At 44.1% G+C, this 12558-nt stretch overlaps 1 protein-coding gene across 3 annotated transcripts in view; it reads left to right on the top strand.

The window, feature by feature from the left end:
* Positions 1-12558, top strand: part of LOC110494608 (contactin-4) — a 218696-nt gene that overhangs the window by 72167 nt on the left and 133971 nt on the right. For all 3 annotated transcript variants that reach the window (XM_021569831.2, XM_021569833.2, XM_021569832.2), the window contains exon 3: positions 2738-2870. In XM_021569831.2, coding sequence (XP_021425506.2) covers positions 2738-2870 — 133 coding nt within the window. The remainder of the gene's footprint in view (positions 1-2737; positions 2871-12558) is intronic.

The raw sequence follows: 12558 nt of genomic DNA on the forward strand, positions 1-12558 counted from the left end.
ACGTTTCAGGTTCGCTTCCACAAGCTTCCCACAATAAGTTGGGTGAATTGTGGCCCATTCCTCTTTACAGAGCTGGTGTAACTGAGTCAGGTTTGTAGGCCTCCTTGCTCGCACACACTTTTTCAGTTCTGCCCACAACTTTTCTACAAGATTGAGGTCAGGGCTTTGTGATACCTTGACTTTGTTGTCCTTAAGCCATTTTGCCACAACTTTGGAAGTATGGTTGGGGTTGTTGTCCATTTGGAAGACCCATTTGCGACCAAGCTTTAACTTCCTGACTGATGTCTTGAGATGTTGCTTCAATATATCCACATAATTTTGTTTCCTCATGATGCCAAATATTTTGTGAAGTGCACCAGTCCCTCCTGCAGCAAAGCATCACCACAACATGATGCTGCCACCCCCGTGCTTCACGGTTGGGATGGTATTCTTTGGCTTGCAAGCCTCCCCCTTTTTCTTCCAAACATAACAAATGTCATTATGGCCAAACAGTTCTATTTTTGTTTCATCAGACCAGAAAAGTACGATCTTTGTCCCCATGTGCTGTTGCAAACCGTAGTCTGGCTTTTTTATGGTGGTTTTGGAGCAGTGGCTTCTTCCTTGCTGAGTGGCCTTTCAGGTTATGTCGATATTAGACTCGTTTTACTGTGGATATAGACACGTTTGTACCTGTTTCCTCCAGCATCTTCACAATGCCCTTTGCTGTTGTTCTGGGATTGATTTGCACTTTTCGCAACAACGTATGTTCATTTCTAGGAGACTTTTTACCTGTACTGTAGAATATGATGTACAGTTCACTATACACTGAGTATACCAAACATTACAAACACTTTCCTAATATTGAGTTGTACAATCCACCCCCTTTTGCCCTCAGAACAGCCTCAATTCATCAGTGCATGGACTCTACAAGGTGTGGAAAGCATTTCACATGGATGCTGTTTCAGTGTTGACTCCAATGCTTCCCACAGTTGTGTCAAGTTGGCTGGATGTATTTTGGGTGGTGGACCATTCTTGATACACATGGGGAACTGTTTTTGACACAAACTGGTGCACCTGGCACCTACTACAGAACCATACCCCGTTCTGACTGTCAAATCTGTTGCATAGGTGATATGAGTTTAGACTTGAGGTAACTTACTGCAAACTATCTTCAGTCGTTGAATTTACGTGCATTATTTTGCCAAATCGTTTTTGCAACAGGCATAGTTTGAAAACAGGAAGAAAATATTTTAGGTTTGCAGGGGGAACTGTATTGTGGTTTTTGTTTTGAAATGCATTTTGTCACATTACCTTATCAGTCACGTCACATCTCCAGCATGTTTTTCAGTTTTTCCTCAGGGGAGGTACCTTAGAGAAGATCCCAAACACGTAACAACAAAATAATGTGTTCATTAACAATGCAAAGTTCTAGGGAAAACAGAGTTAATCTTTCCCCAAAAAATGTCTGAATGACCGCTCACAGGATATCTGAAGCATGTCATTTAACAAATTGTGCAATTTGAGAGGGTAGCACAAAAGCTATGGTCACAAACACAGGAAATCATTCCACCAGTAAGGTATTTTGGCTGTTATTGTTTATTTAAACATTGCATTGAATAATGAAAATTGTCGTGTTTTGAGTGGTTTTGTTATGTACTGCACAATGTAGCATCGATACATCCTGCTGCTAAAAAGCTTTTCTATTCCGGACACAAAATAAGTGGCCTGGTTCTCCATTGTACATGGCAATACACACCCCTACCGCATGCCAATAAGAACATTGACCTTTGATGTTTTAAACAATTCAGGAATCAGCCATTAGTATTTTTTAGCCAGGTTAGCCACAGGCAGCTGTTAAATACATTCTGCTTTTGTTTGTTTGTTTCAAAATGACTCCACAGACAGTCCACAGTCATGTCTTGATGGATCTTGTTACAGTATGTCTGCTGCTACTGCAGCCTATAGTGAAAATGGCTGGAGATTGGAAGGGTAATGTGGTGTATAACCCTTGAATCACATTGGCTGCGTTTAGACGGGCAGCCAAATTCAGATTTTTTTCTTCACTAATTGGTCTTTTAACCAATCAGATCAGCTGTGAAAAAGATCTGATGTGAAATGTGATTGGTCAAACAACCAGTTTGTGTAAAAGAGATCAGAATTGGGCTGCCCGTGTAAATGCAGCCATTCTAGGCCAAAGGTAAGAATGGTTGCAGATGCAGTCACTTATTCTTTATCCCATGGCTTAATGACACTAAAGGCTTTGTGAAGTCATGCACAGATAGCCCATTGGATTCCCAGCTGCCCATGGAGTAATGGAGATTTCCATTCTGTGTGTCATTTTAGTGAGAGAATACAAACCACAGCCAAGGAAGGCTAACTGCACAACTAAATGCTTAAACGTCAACAGGGACACAACTACTCCAATAGAACTCTTGGAAAATAGGACTCAAGTTGACAAAAGGCAAATGAAAATGTGTCCCCGACTGTTGTTAGGTATAAATCAGTAGCTATCCTATTACTGCCTAAATAGCTTTTGAAGACACGTCTCACCTCCAATAACTCTTTTCTCTGCCATGGTGCTGTGACAGGCAGAATTCATTTATATGTTTTGTCTGCTTGGGGTTTGGCCCTCTAATGGTTTTACCAGGGCTGGCCTGTTTGCTGCCTCTGACTAATTGTCTGTTTTTCAAGCAGGTTTGATGTCTGAGTCTGCGTGTAAGCTGAGTGTTGTTTTGTCTTGACTGTGTGTCCCCTATAGAGAGCAGTGTCCTGCAGAGCCCAGTGTTCACCAAGCAGCCTGGCAGCATTGTGTTTCCTGTTGACTCCCAGGAAAACAACAGAGACGTGGTGTTCAGCTGTGAGGCCCAGGGAAGCCCATCTCCCCTTTATCGGTGAGTATACACTGAGTATAAGAAACATTAGGAACACCTTCCAAATAAAGAGTTGCACCCCCTTTTTGTCATCAGCCTTAATTTGAGAAGGCGTTCCACAGTGATGCTTGTCCATGTTGACTCCAATGCTTCCCACAGTTGAGTTAAGTTGGCTGGATGTCCTTTGGGTGGTGGATCATTCCTGATACACATGGGAAACTGTTCTTGAGTGTGAAAAATACAGCAGCGTTGCAGTTCTTGACACACTCAAACTGGTGCGCTTGGCACCTACTACCATACCCAGTTCAAATGCACTTAAATCTTTTTTCTTGCCCATTCGCACTCTAAATGGCATACATACACAATCCATGTCTCAAGGCTTAAAAATCATTCTTTAACCTTTTTTCTCCCCTTCATCTACACTGATTGAAGAGCATTTAACAAGTGACAATAAGGGATCATAGCTTTCACCTGGATTCAAATCAAACGTGTTTGGTCACAGGCGCCGAATACAACAGGTGTAGACTTTACATTGAAATGCTTACTTACGAGCCCATTCCCAACAGTGCAGAGTTAAAAAGTGAGACTATTTGATAAATAAAAACGGAAATAGTAACACAATAAAAACAATAATGAGGCTATATACAAGGAGTACCAGTACCGCGTCAATGTGCAGGGGTAGGAGGTAGTTGAGGTAATGGAGGTAATACAGTATGTACGTGTGTAGGTGGGTAGGGGTAAAAGTGACTAGGCAATCAGGATATATAATAAACAGAATAGCAGCAGCGTATGTGAAGTGTGTCTGTGTGTGTGTGTTTGTGTGTGAGTGTGAGTGTGAGTGTGAGTGTGAGTGTGAGTGTGAGTGTGTGTGTGTGTGTGTGTGTGTTGGCGGGTCAGTGTAGTATGTGTGAGTCTAGTGAGTGTGCATAGAGCCGGTGCAAGGGATTCAGTGCAAAACAATTAAGATAAATAGAGAGGGTCAATGTAAATTGTCTGGGTAGCCATTTGATTAACTGTTCAGCAGTCTTGTGGCTTGGGTTTAGAATATCTTTACGTGTGTTTTGGTCACAGACTTGGCAGAGAACAGTCTACGACTTGGGTGGCTGGAGTCTTTGACAATTTCTAGGGTATTCCTCGGACACCGCCTGGTATAGAGGTCCTGGATATAAGGGAGTTTGGACCCAGTAATGTACTGGGTCATACGCACTACCCTCTGTAGCACCTTGCAGTCAGATGCCGAGCAGTTGCCATACCAAACGGTGATGCAGCCAGTCAAGATGCTCTCAATGGTACAGCTGTAGAACCTTTTGAGGATCTGTGGGCCCATGACAAATCTTTTCAGCCTAATGAGGAGGAAGAGGTGTTGTTGTGTCCTCTTCATGATTGTGTTTGTGTGTTTGGACCATGATAGGTCCTTAGTGCTGTGGACACCAAGGAACTTGAAGCTCTCAACCCACTCTACTTCAGCCACGTCGATGTGAACGGGGCATGTTCAGCACTTCGTTTCCTGCAGTCCACAATAAGGTTCTTTGTCTTGCCTACGTTGAGGAAGAAGTTGTTGTCCTGGCACACTTCCATGTCTCTGGCCTACCACTGTCATGTCATATGCAAATTTAATACAAGTGTTGGAGTCGTGTGCGGCCACGCAATCATGGGGGAACAGGGAGCACAGGAGGGGACTGAGCACGCACCCCTGAGGGGCCCCCCTGTTGAAGTTCAGCATGGCGGAAGTGTTGTTGCCTACCCTCACCAGCTGGGGGCGGCCCGTCAGGATTCTCCAGGATCCAGTTGCAGAGGGAGGTGTTGTCCCAGGGTCTTTGGATCAGGGATAAGCTTGGAAGGCACTATGGTGTCGAACGCTGAGTTGTCGTAATTGAACAGCATTCTCATGTAGGTGTTCCTTTTTTCCAGGTGGGAAAGGGCAGTGTGGAGTGCAATCTGTGGATCTGTTGCGGTATGCAAATTGGAGTGGGGTCGAGGGTTTCGGGGATGATGGTGTTGATGTGAGCCATGACCAGCCTTTCAAAGCATTTCATGGTTTCAGGTGTGAGTGCTACAGGACAGTAGTCATTTAGACAGGTTACCAGGTTACCTTGGCATTCTCAAGCTCAGGGACTATGATGGTTTGCTTGAAACATGTAGGTATTACAGTCCGGGTCAGAGAGCGATTGAAAATGTCCGTGAAGACAATTGCCAATTGGTTTGCGCATGCTCTGAGTACGCGTCCTGGTAATCTTACACACATCGGCTACGGAGTACGTGATCATACAGACGTCCAGAAGAGCTGGTCCTCTCACGCATGGTTCAATGTTGCTTGCCTCGAAGCGACAATAGAAGGCATTTAGCTCACCTGGTAGGCTCGCTTCTCTGGGCAGCTCTCGTCTGGGTTTCCCTTTGTAATCCATGATAGTTTGCAAGTCCTGCCACATCCGACGAGCATCAGAGCTGCTGAAGTAGGATTCAATCTTAGTCCTGTATTGAGGCTTTTCCTGTTTGATGGTTCATTGGAGGGTGTAGTGGGATTTGTTATAAGCGTCCGGATTAATGTCCTGCTCAATGCGGATGTTGCCTGTAATCCATGGCTTCTGGTTGGGATATGTATGTATGGTCACTGTGGGGACAACGTCATCGATGCATTTATAAATGAAGCAAGTAACTGATGTGTTAAATTCCTCAATGCCATTGGATGAATCCCGGAACATATTCCAGTCTGTGCTAGTGTTAGCAGTTGATGTTACTCTTCAATAACACAGAGCCCAAAGCATATCAAGGGGAGGAAATAGGTGTATTCTTATTCAAAGAGGACGAATCATGTGGGAAGGTAGATGTTCATGCTCCCCTGTCCTCAGTGATTCTCTCCTGAGGTTCTCTCCTGTGGTTCTCTCCACAGAACAATGGGACAAGTTGTAGTTTTTTTTACCCAGCCCTAGCCTGTGGTTGACCAATTATAATTCCTTGCAATAAAACTGGGCCAATGGCCAAAAAAACAAGTATCCAATTTCAGATTGGACCAATGAGAACATGCCACACATACGTTCAGGACTGACATTCCTAACAGATGTTGAACTGAAAACCAACTTTTTTAATTTATAATTCCCTACTGACTGTTAGTACTCTATTGACTTTTAGTACTCTTGTTCTCTCATCCTCTGCGTTGTGTATTTATCTTTGAAATATTCTTACACTAGCGAACACTCCTGTAGCTTAGTATCCACTTCATTGTACCACTTCCGTATTGAGCGCGTCACTGGTACATTCTATTTGAGTTTTTTGCTTGTAAGCAGGAATCAAGAGGATAGAGTTATGGTCCGAATGCCAAATGGGGGGCTGGGGAGAGCTTTTTATGTGTCTCTGCCTGTGGAATATCAGAGAAAAAGGATGTATTTACCCTGATTTATTTGATATTAATGGTTAACAATTAATATTTAACTAATAGTAAGACATTTCTGTCCTGCTAGTGTTTGTGTTTTTGTATGGTCTCCACTCTAGTTCTCTGCAGCTAATCTGGGCATAAGGTCACCAGAGATGGCTTAAGCTGACACATGAGTTAAAGACTGCATTACATAGACAAGAATGCATTTTACTAGGGATAGCTTACGAGTTTATAACAATCTCTCATTGTCTCAAAATCATCCTTGCAACTGGGAAACTAAGCCAAGGTAGGGTTAAGACAACAACCCCATGCAGATAAGAACAGAATGTGGTTTATGATGCTCCTTAGTCTGCATGGGAGGGGTTGAACCAACCATGACTGAGCATTGTTAGTGTCAGCTATATATAGTACTCTGCATTTGTGTAAAGGTTAGGTTACTCGGTCCAACACTCAAGGGTGTGGGGTCAACCAGCCTTATTATTGCAATAATTAATCAATATTGAATAAAGTTGATTGTTTGAAGAAATGGTAAAGTGAAATGAGAGAGAATGAATTTCAGATTTCCTGCAGTAAAATCACTGGCCACTGGGAGCGCCACCTCTGGATGAGCATTTTCTTGTTTGCTTACGGCCCTATACAGCTTGTTGAGTGCGGTCTTAGTGCCATCATTGGTTTGTGGTGGTGAATAGACAGCTATGAAAAATAGTAAATGGTGTGGTCTACAGCTTATCATGTGGTATTCAAACTCAGGTAAGCAGATTCTTGAGACTTCCTTAATATTAGAGATTGCGCACCAGCTATAGTTAATAAAGAGACACACACCAACAAATCAAATGTATTTATATAGCCCTTCTTACATCAGATGATATCTCAAAGTGCTGTACTAAAACCCCAAACAGCAAGCAATGCAGGTGTAGAAGCACGGCGGCTAGGAAAAACTCCCTAGAAAGGCCAAAACCTAGGAAGAAACCTAGAGAGGAACCAGGCTATGAGGGGTGGCCAGTACTCTTCTGGCTGTGCCGGGTGGAGATTACAACAGAACATGGCCAAGATGTTCAAATGTTCATAAATGACCAGCATGGTCAAATAATAATAATCACAGTAGTTGTCGAGGGTGCAGCAAGTCAGCACCTCAGGAGTAAATGTCAGTTGGATTTTCATAGCCGATCATTAAGAGTATCTCTACCGCTCCTGCTGTCTCTAGAGAGTTGAAAACAGCAGGTCTGGGACAGGTAGCACGTCCGGTGAACAGGTCAGGGTTCCATAGCTGCAGGCAGAACAGTTGAAACTGGAGCAGCAGCACGGCCAGGTGGACTGGGGACAGCAAGGAGTCATCATGCCAGGTAGTCCTGAGACATGGTCCTAGGGCTCAGGTCCTCCAAGAGAGAGAAAGAGAGAATTAGAGAGAGCATACTTAAATTCACTCAGGACACCAGATAGGACAGGATAAGTACTCCAGATATAACTGACCCTAGCCCCCCGACACAAACTACTGCAGCATAAATACTGGAGGCGTCAGGAGACACTGTGGCCCCATCCGATGATGCCCCCGGACAGGGCCAAACAGGCAGGATATAACCCCACCCACTTTGCCAAAGCACAGCCCCCACACCACTAGAGGGATATCTTCAACCACCAACTTACCATCCTGAGATAAGGCCGAATATAGCCCACAAAGATCTCTGCCACAGCACAACCCAGACAGGAAGATCACGTCAGAGACTCAACCCACTCAAGTGACGCACCCCTCATAGGGACAGCATGGAAGAGCACCAGTAAGCCAGTGAATCAGCCCCTGTAATAGGGTTAGAGGCAGAGATTCCCAGTGGAGAGAGGGGAACCGGCCAGGCAGAGACAGCAAGGGCGGTTCGTTGCTCCAGAGCCTTTCCGTTCACCTTCACACTCCTGGCTCAGACTACACTCAATCATATGACCCACTGAAGAGATGAGTCTTCAGTAAAGACTTAAAGGTTGAGACCGAGTCTGCATCTCTCACATGGGTAGGCAGACCATTCCATAAAAATGGAGCTCTATAGGAGAAAGCCCTGCCTCCAGCTGTTTGCTTAGAAATTCTAGGGACAATTCGGAGGCCTGCGTCTTGTGACCGTAGCAAACGTGTAGGTATGTACAGCAGGACACCATGCAGTCATGGGTGAACTGGGAGTATAGGATGGGGCTGAGCATGCAACCTTGTGTGGCCCCAGTGTTGAGGATCAGTGAGGTGGAGGTTATATTTCCTCCCTTCACCACCTGGGGGTGGCCCGTCAGGAATTCTAGGACCCAGTTGCACAGGGTGGGTTCAGACCCAGGGCCTCAAGCCTAATGAGGAGCTTGTAGGGTAATATGGTGTTGAATGCTAAGCTATAGTCAATGAACAGCATTCTTACATACAGTGGGGCAAAAAAGTATTTAGTCAGCCACCAATTGTGCAAGTTCTCCCACTTAAAAAGATGAGAGGCCTGTAATTTTCATCATAGGTACACTTCAACTATGACAGACAAAATTAGAAAAAAGAAAAATCCAGCAATTCACATTGTAGGATTTTTAATGAATTTATTTGCAAATTATGGTGGAAAATAAGTATTTGGTCACCTACAAACAAGCAAGATTTCTGGCTCTCACAGACCTGTAACTTCTTCTTTAAGAGGCTCCTCTGTCCTCCACTCATTACCTGTATTAATGGCACCTGTTTGAACTTATAATATATAAGTCTTTTACATATATAGTATAAAAGACACCTGTCCACATCCTCAAAGAGTCACACTCCAAACTCCACTATGGCCAAGACCAAAGAGCTGTCAAAGGACACCAGAAACAAAATTGTAGACCTGCACCAGGCTGGGAATACTGAATCTGCAATAGGTAAGCAGCTTGGTTTGAAGAAGTCAACTGTAGGAGCAATTATTAGGAAATGGAAGACATACAAGACCACTGATAATCTCACTTGATCTGGGGCTCCACGCAAGATCTCACCCCGTGTTGAGCAAAAATCCCAGAACGGTGAGCAAAAATCCCAGAACCACACGGGGGGACCTAGTGAATGACCTGCAGAGAGCTGGGACCAAAGTAACAAAGCCTACCGTCAGCAAGGGCATTGAAGATGAAACGTGGCTGGGTCTTTCAGCATGACAATGATCCCACACACCGCCCAGGCAATGAAGGAGTGGCTTCGTAAGAAGCATTTCAAGGTCCTGTAGTGGCCTAGCCTGTCTACAGATCTCAACCCCATAGAAAATATTTGTAGGGAGATGAAAGTCTGTGTTGCCCAGCAAAAGCCCAAAAACATCACTGATCTAGAGGAGATCTGCATGGAGGAATGGGCCAAAATACCAGCAACAGTGTGTGAAAACCTTGTGAAGACTTACAGAAAATGTTTGACCTCTGTCATTGCCAACAAAGGGTATATAACAAAGTATTGAGATAACAAAAGTTTATTTACCAAATACTTATTTTCCACCATATTTTGCTAATAAATAAATAAAAATCCTACAACATGATTTTCTGGATTTTTTTTCTCATTTTGTCTGTCATAGTTGAAGTGTACCTATGATGAAAATTACAGGCCTCATCTTTTTAAGCAGGAGAACTTGCACAATTGGTGGTTGCATAAAAACTTTTTTGCCCCACTGTAGGTATTCCTCTTGTCCAGATGGCAGTCTGCAGTGTTATGGTGATTGCATTGTCTGTGAATCTATTGGGGCAGTAAGCAAATTGAAGTGGGTCTAGAGTTGCAGGTAAGGTACAGGTGATAGGATCCTATCAGTTACCTTTGCCTTCTTGGGTACAGAAAAATGGTGGCCATCTTGAACCATATGGGGACAGCAGACTGGGATAGGAAGAGATTGAATATCCCCATAAACACACCAGCCAGCTGGTCTGCGCATGCTCTGGGGACGCGGCTAGGGATGCCGTCTGGGCATGCAGCCTTGCGAGGGTTAACACGTTTAAATGTTTTACTCACGTCGGCCACGACAAGGAGAACCCACAGTCCTTGGTAGCGGGCGAATGTGATTAGCCTGTCCAGAAGCAAGACGTCGGTCTCGGCGATGTGGCTGGTTTTGCTTTTGTTGTCCGTTGTCTGTAGCCCCTGCCACATATGTTTCATGTCTGAGCCATTGAGTTGCGACCCTACTTGTTTGATTGCCTTGCGGAGTGAATAACTACACTGTTTATATTCTGCCATATTCCCAGTCACCTTGCCATGGTTAAATGCGGTCGTTCACGCTTTCAGTGTCGCACGAATGCTACCATCTATCCACGGTTTCTGGTTAGGGTAGGTTTTAATAGTAACAATGGGTACTACATCTCCAATACACTTCCTTTTAAACTCAGTCACCGTATCTGTGTATGAGTGTAGATTATTTTCACAGGCTACCCAGAACATATCCCAGTCCACGTGAACAAAACAATCCTGAAGCGTGGATTCCGATTGGTCAAACCTGCATTGAGTAGTTTTTAGCACGGGTACTTCCTGTTTGAGTTTCTGCCTATAGGATGGGAGGAGCAAGATGGAGTCGTGGTCAGATTTGCCGAAAGGAGGGCAGGGAAGGGCCTTGATATTGATATGTTAATAGAACTTCGGCAGCCTAGTCCTCAAATTTGCTTTGTTAAAATCTCCAGCTACAATAAATGCAGCCTCATGATATTTGGTTTCCAGTTTGCATGAAGTCCAGTGAAGTTCTTTGAGGGCCGTCGTGGTATCGGCTTGAGGGGGGATGTAAACGGCTGGGGCAATGACAGAGAATTCTCTTGGGAGATAATATGGTCGGCATTTGATTGTGAGGTATTCTAGGTCAGGTGAACAAAAGGACTTCCTGTATGTTCCTAGAATTACACCATGAGTCGTTAAACATGAAACACACCCCTACGCCCTTCTGCTTCCCGGAGAGATATTTATGCCTGTCTGCGCGATGTACTGACAGTCCTGCTGGATTTTCCAACTCCAACTCCGTATCTCGAGAGAGCCATGTTTCCATGAAACAGTTTGTTCCAGGCCCCGATTTCTCTCTGGAAAGAAATCCTTGCTCTAAGCTCATCCACTTTGTTATCCAAAGACTGAACATTAGCAAGTAATATACTTTGAGCGGTGGGTGGTATGCGCGCCTCCTAAGTCTAGCCAATAGGCCTCCGCGATTGCCTCTCCTTCCGGCGATGTTTTGGGTCGGCCTCTGGAATAAATTAAATTGCTCTGGGAAGAGTGAACAAAGGATCTCCTCCAGGGAAGTCATGTTCCTAGTCGATATGCTGGTAGTTACCGCAGCTATAATATCCAATTGTTCTTCCTGGCTGTATGTAATGACAAAACATTTCCTGAGCTAATAATGTAAAAAAAAAAAGAATTGTACTAAAACTAAATACTGCAAAGTTTCCTAAGAGCTAGTCCCGATGCTCCCATCTCAGTCATCACCATGTTATCCTACATTTCCACACCACCGCAGAAGCTTCGGGCATCTTCCCAATTAAGTAGTGTAGATTTGTTGTTGGCTACTTGAAGATAACTAGGGCCTATCATTTTCAGCCACCCTCTTCCAATGCATTGTGGAAAAGTGTGCATTAAATTCTACTAGATCAGTGGTTCCTTCAAACATTCAACCTCCAGCTGTGTACCCCCTCTAGCAACAAGGTCAGCGCACTCTAAAATGTTTTTTTCCCCCATCATTGTAAGTCTCCACACACTATACAATACATTTATTAAACGTAAGTATGAGTGGGGGTTGTCGTCACAACCTGGCTCGTGAGAAGTGACAAAGAACTCTTAAAGGACGAGGGCACAAATAATAATATTATAATGAGCAATAATTTTGCTCTTTATTTAACCATCTTACATATAAAATCTTTTGTTATTTGAAAATTGTGAATAACTCACAGGTTAATGAGAAGGGTGTGCTTGAAAGGATGCACATAACTCTGCAATGTTGGCTTGTATTGGGGAGTGTCTCAGTCTTAAATCATTTTCCACACAGTCTGTGCCTGTATTTAGTTCTCATGCTAGTGGGGGCCGAGAATCCACTCTCACATAGGTACGTGGTTGCAAAGGGTGTCAGTGTCTTAACAGTGTGATTTGCCAAGGCAGGATACTCTGAGCGCAGCCCAATCCAGAAATCTGGCAGTGGCTTCTGATTAAATAACATTTTCACAGAACCTCATTGCAATTTCGATGAGGCACTCTTGTTCAGATATCGGTAAGTGGACTGGAGGCAGGGCATAAAAGGGATAACGAATCAAGTTGTTTGTGTCGTCCGTTTTGGGAAAGTACCTGCGTACTTGCGCACCCAACTCATTCAGGTGCTTCGCTATATCACATTTGACATTGTCCGTAAGCTTGATTTCATTTTC

This window comes from Oncorhynchus mykiss, chromosome 17, assembly GCF_013265735.2.
Source record: "Oncorhynchus mykiss isolate Arlee chromosome 17, USDA_OmykA_1.1, whole genome shotgun sequence".
NCBI classification, from domain to species: Eukaryota; Metazoa; Chordata; class Actinopteri; order Salmoniformes; family Salmonidae; genus Oncorhynchus; species Oncorhynchus mykiss.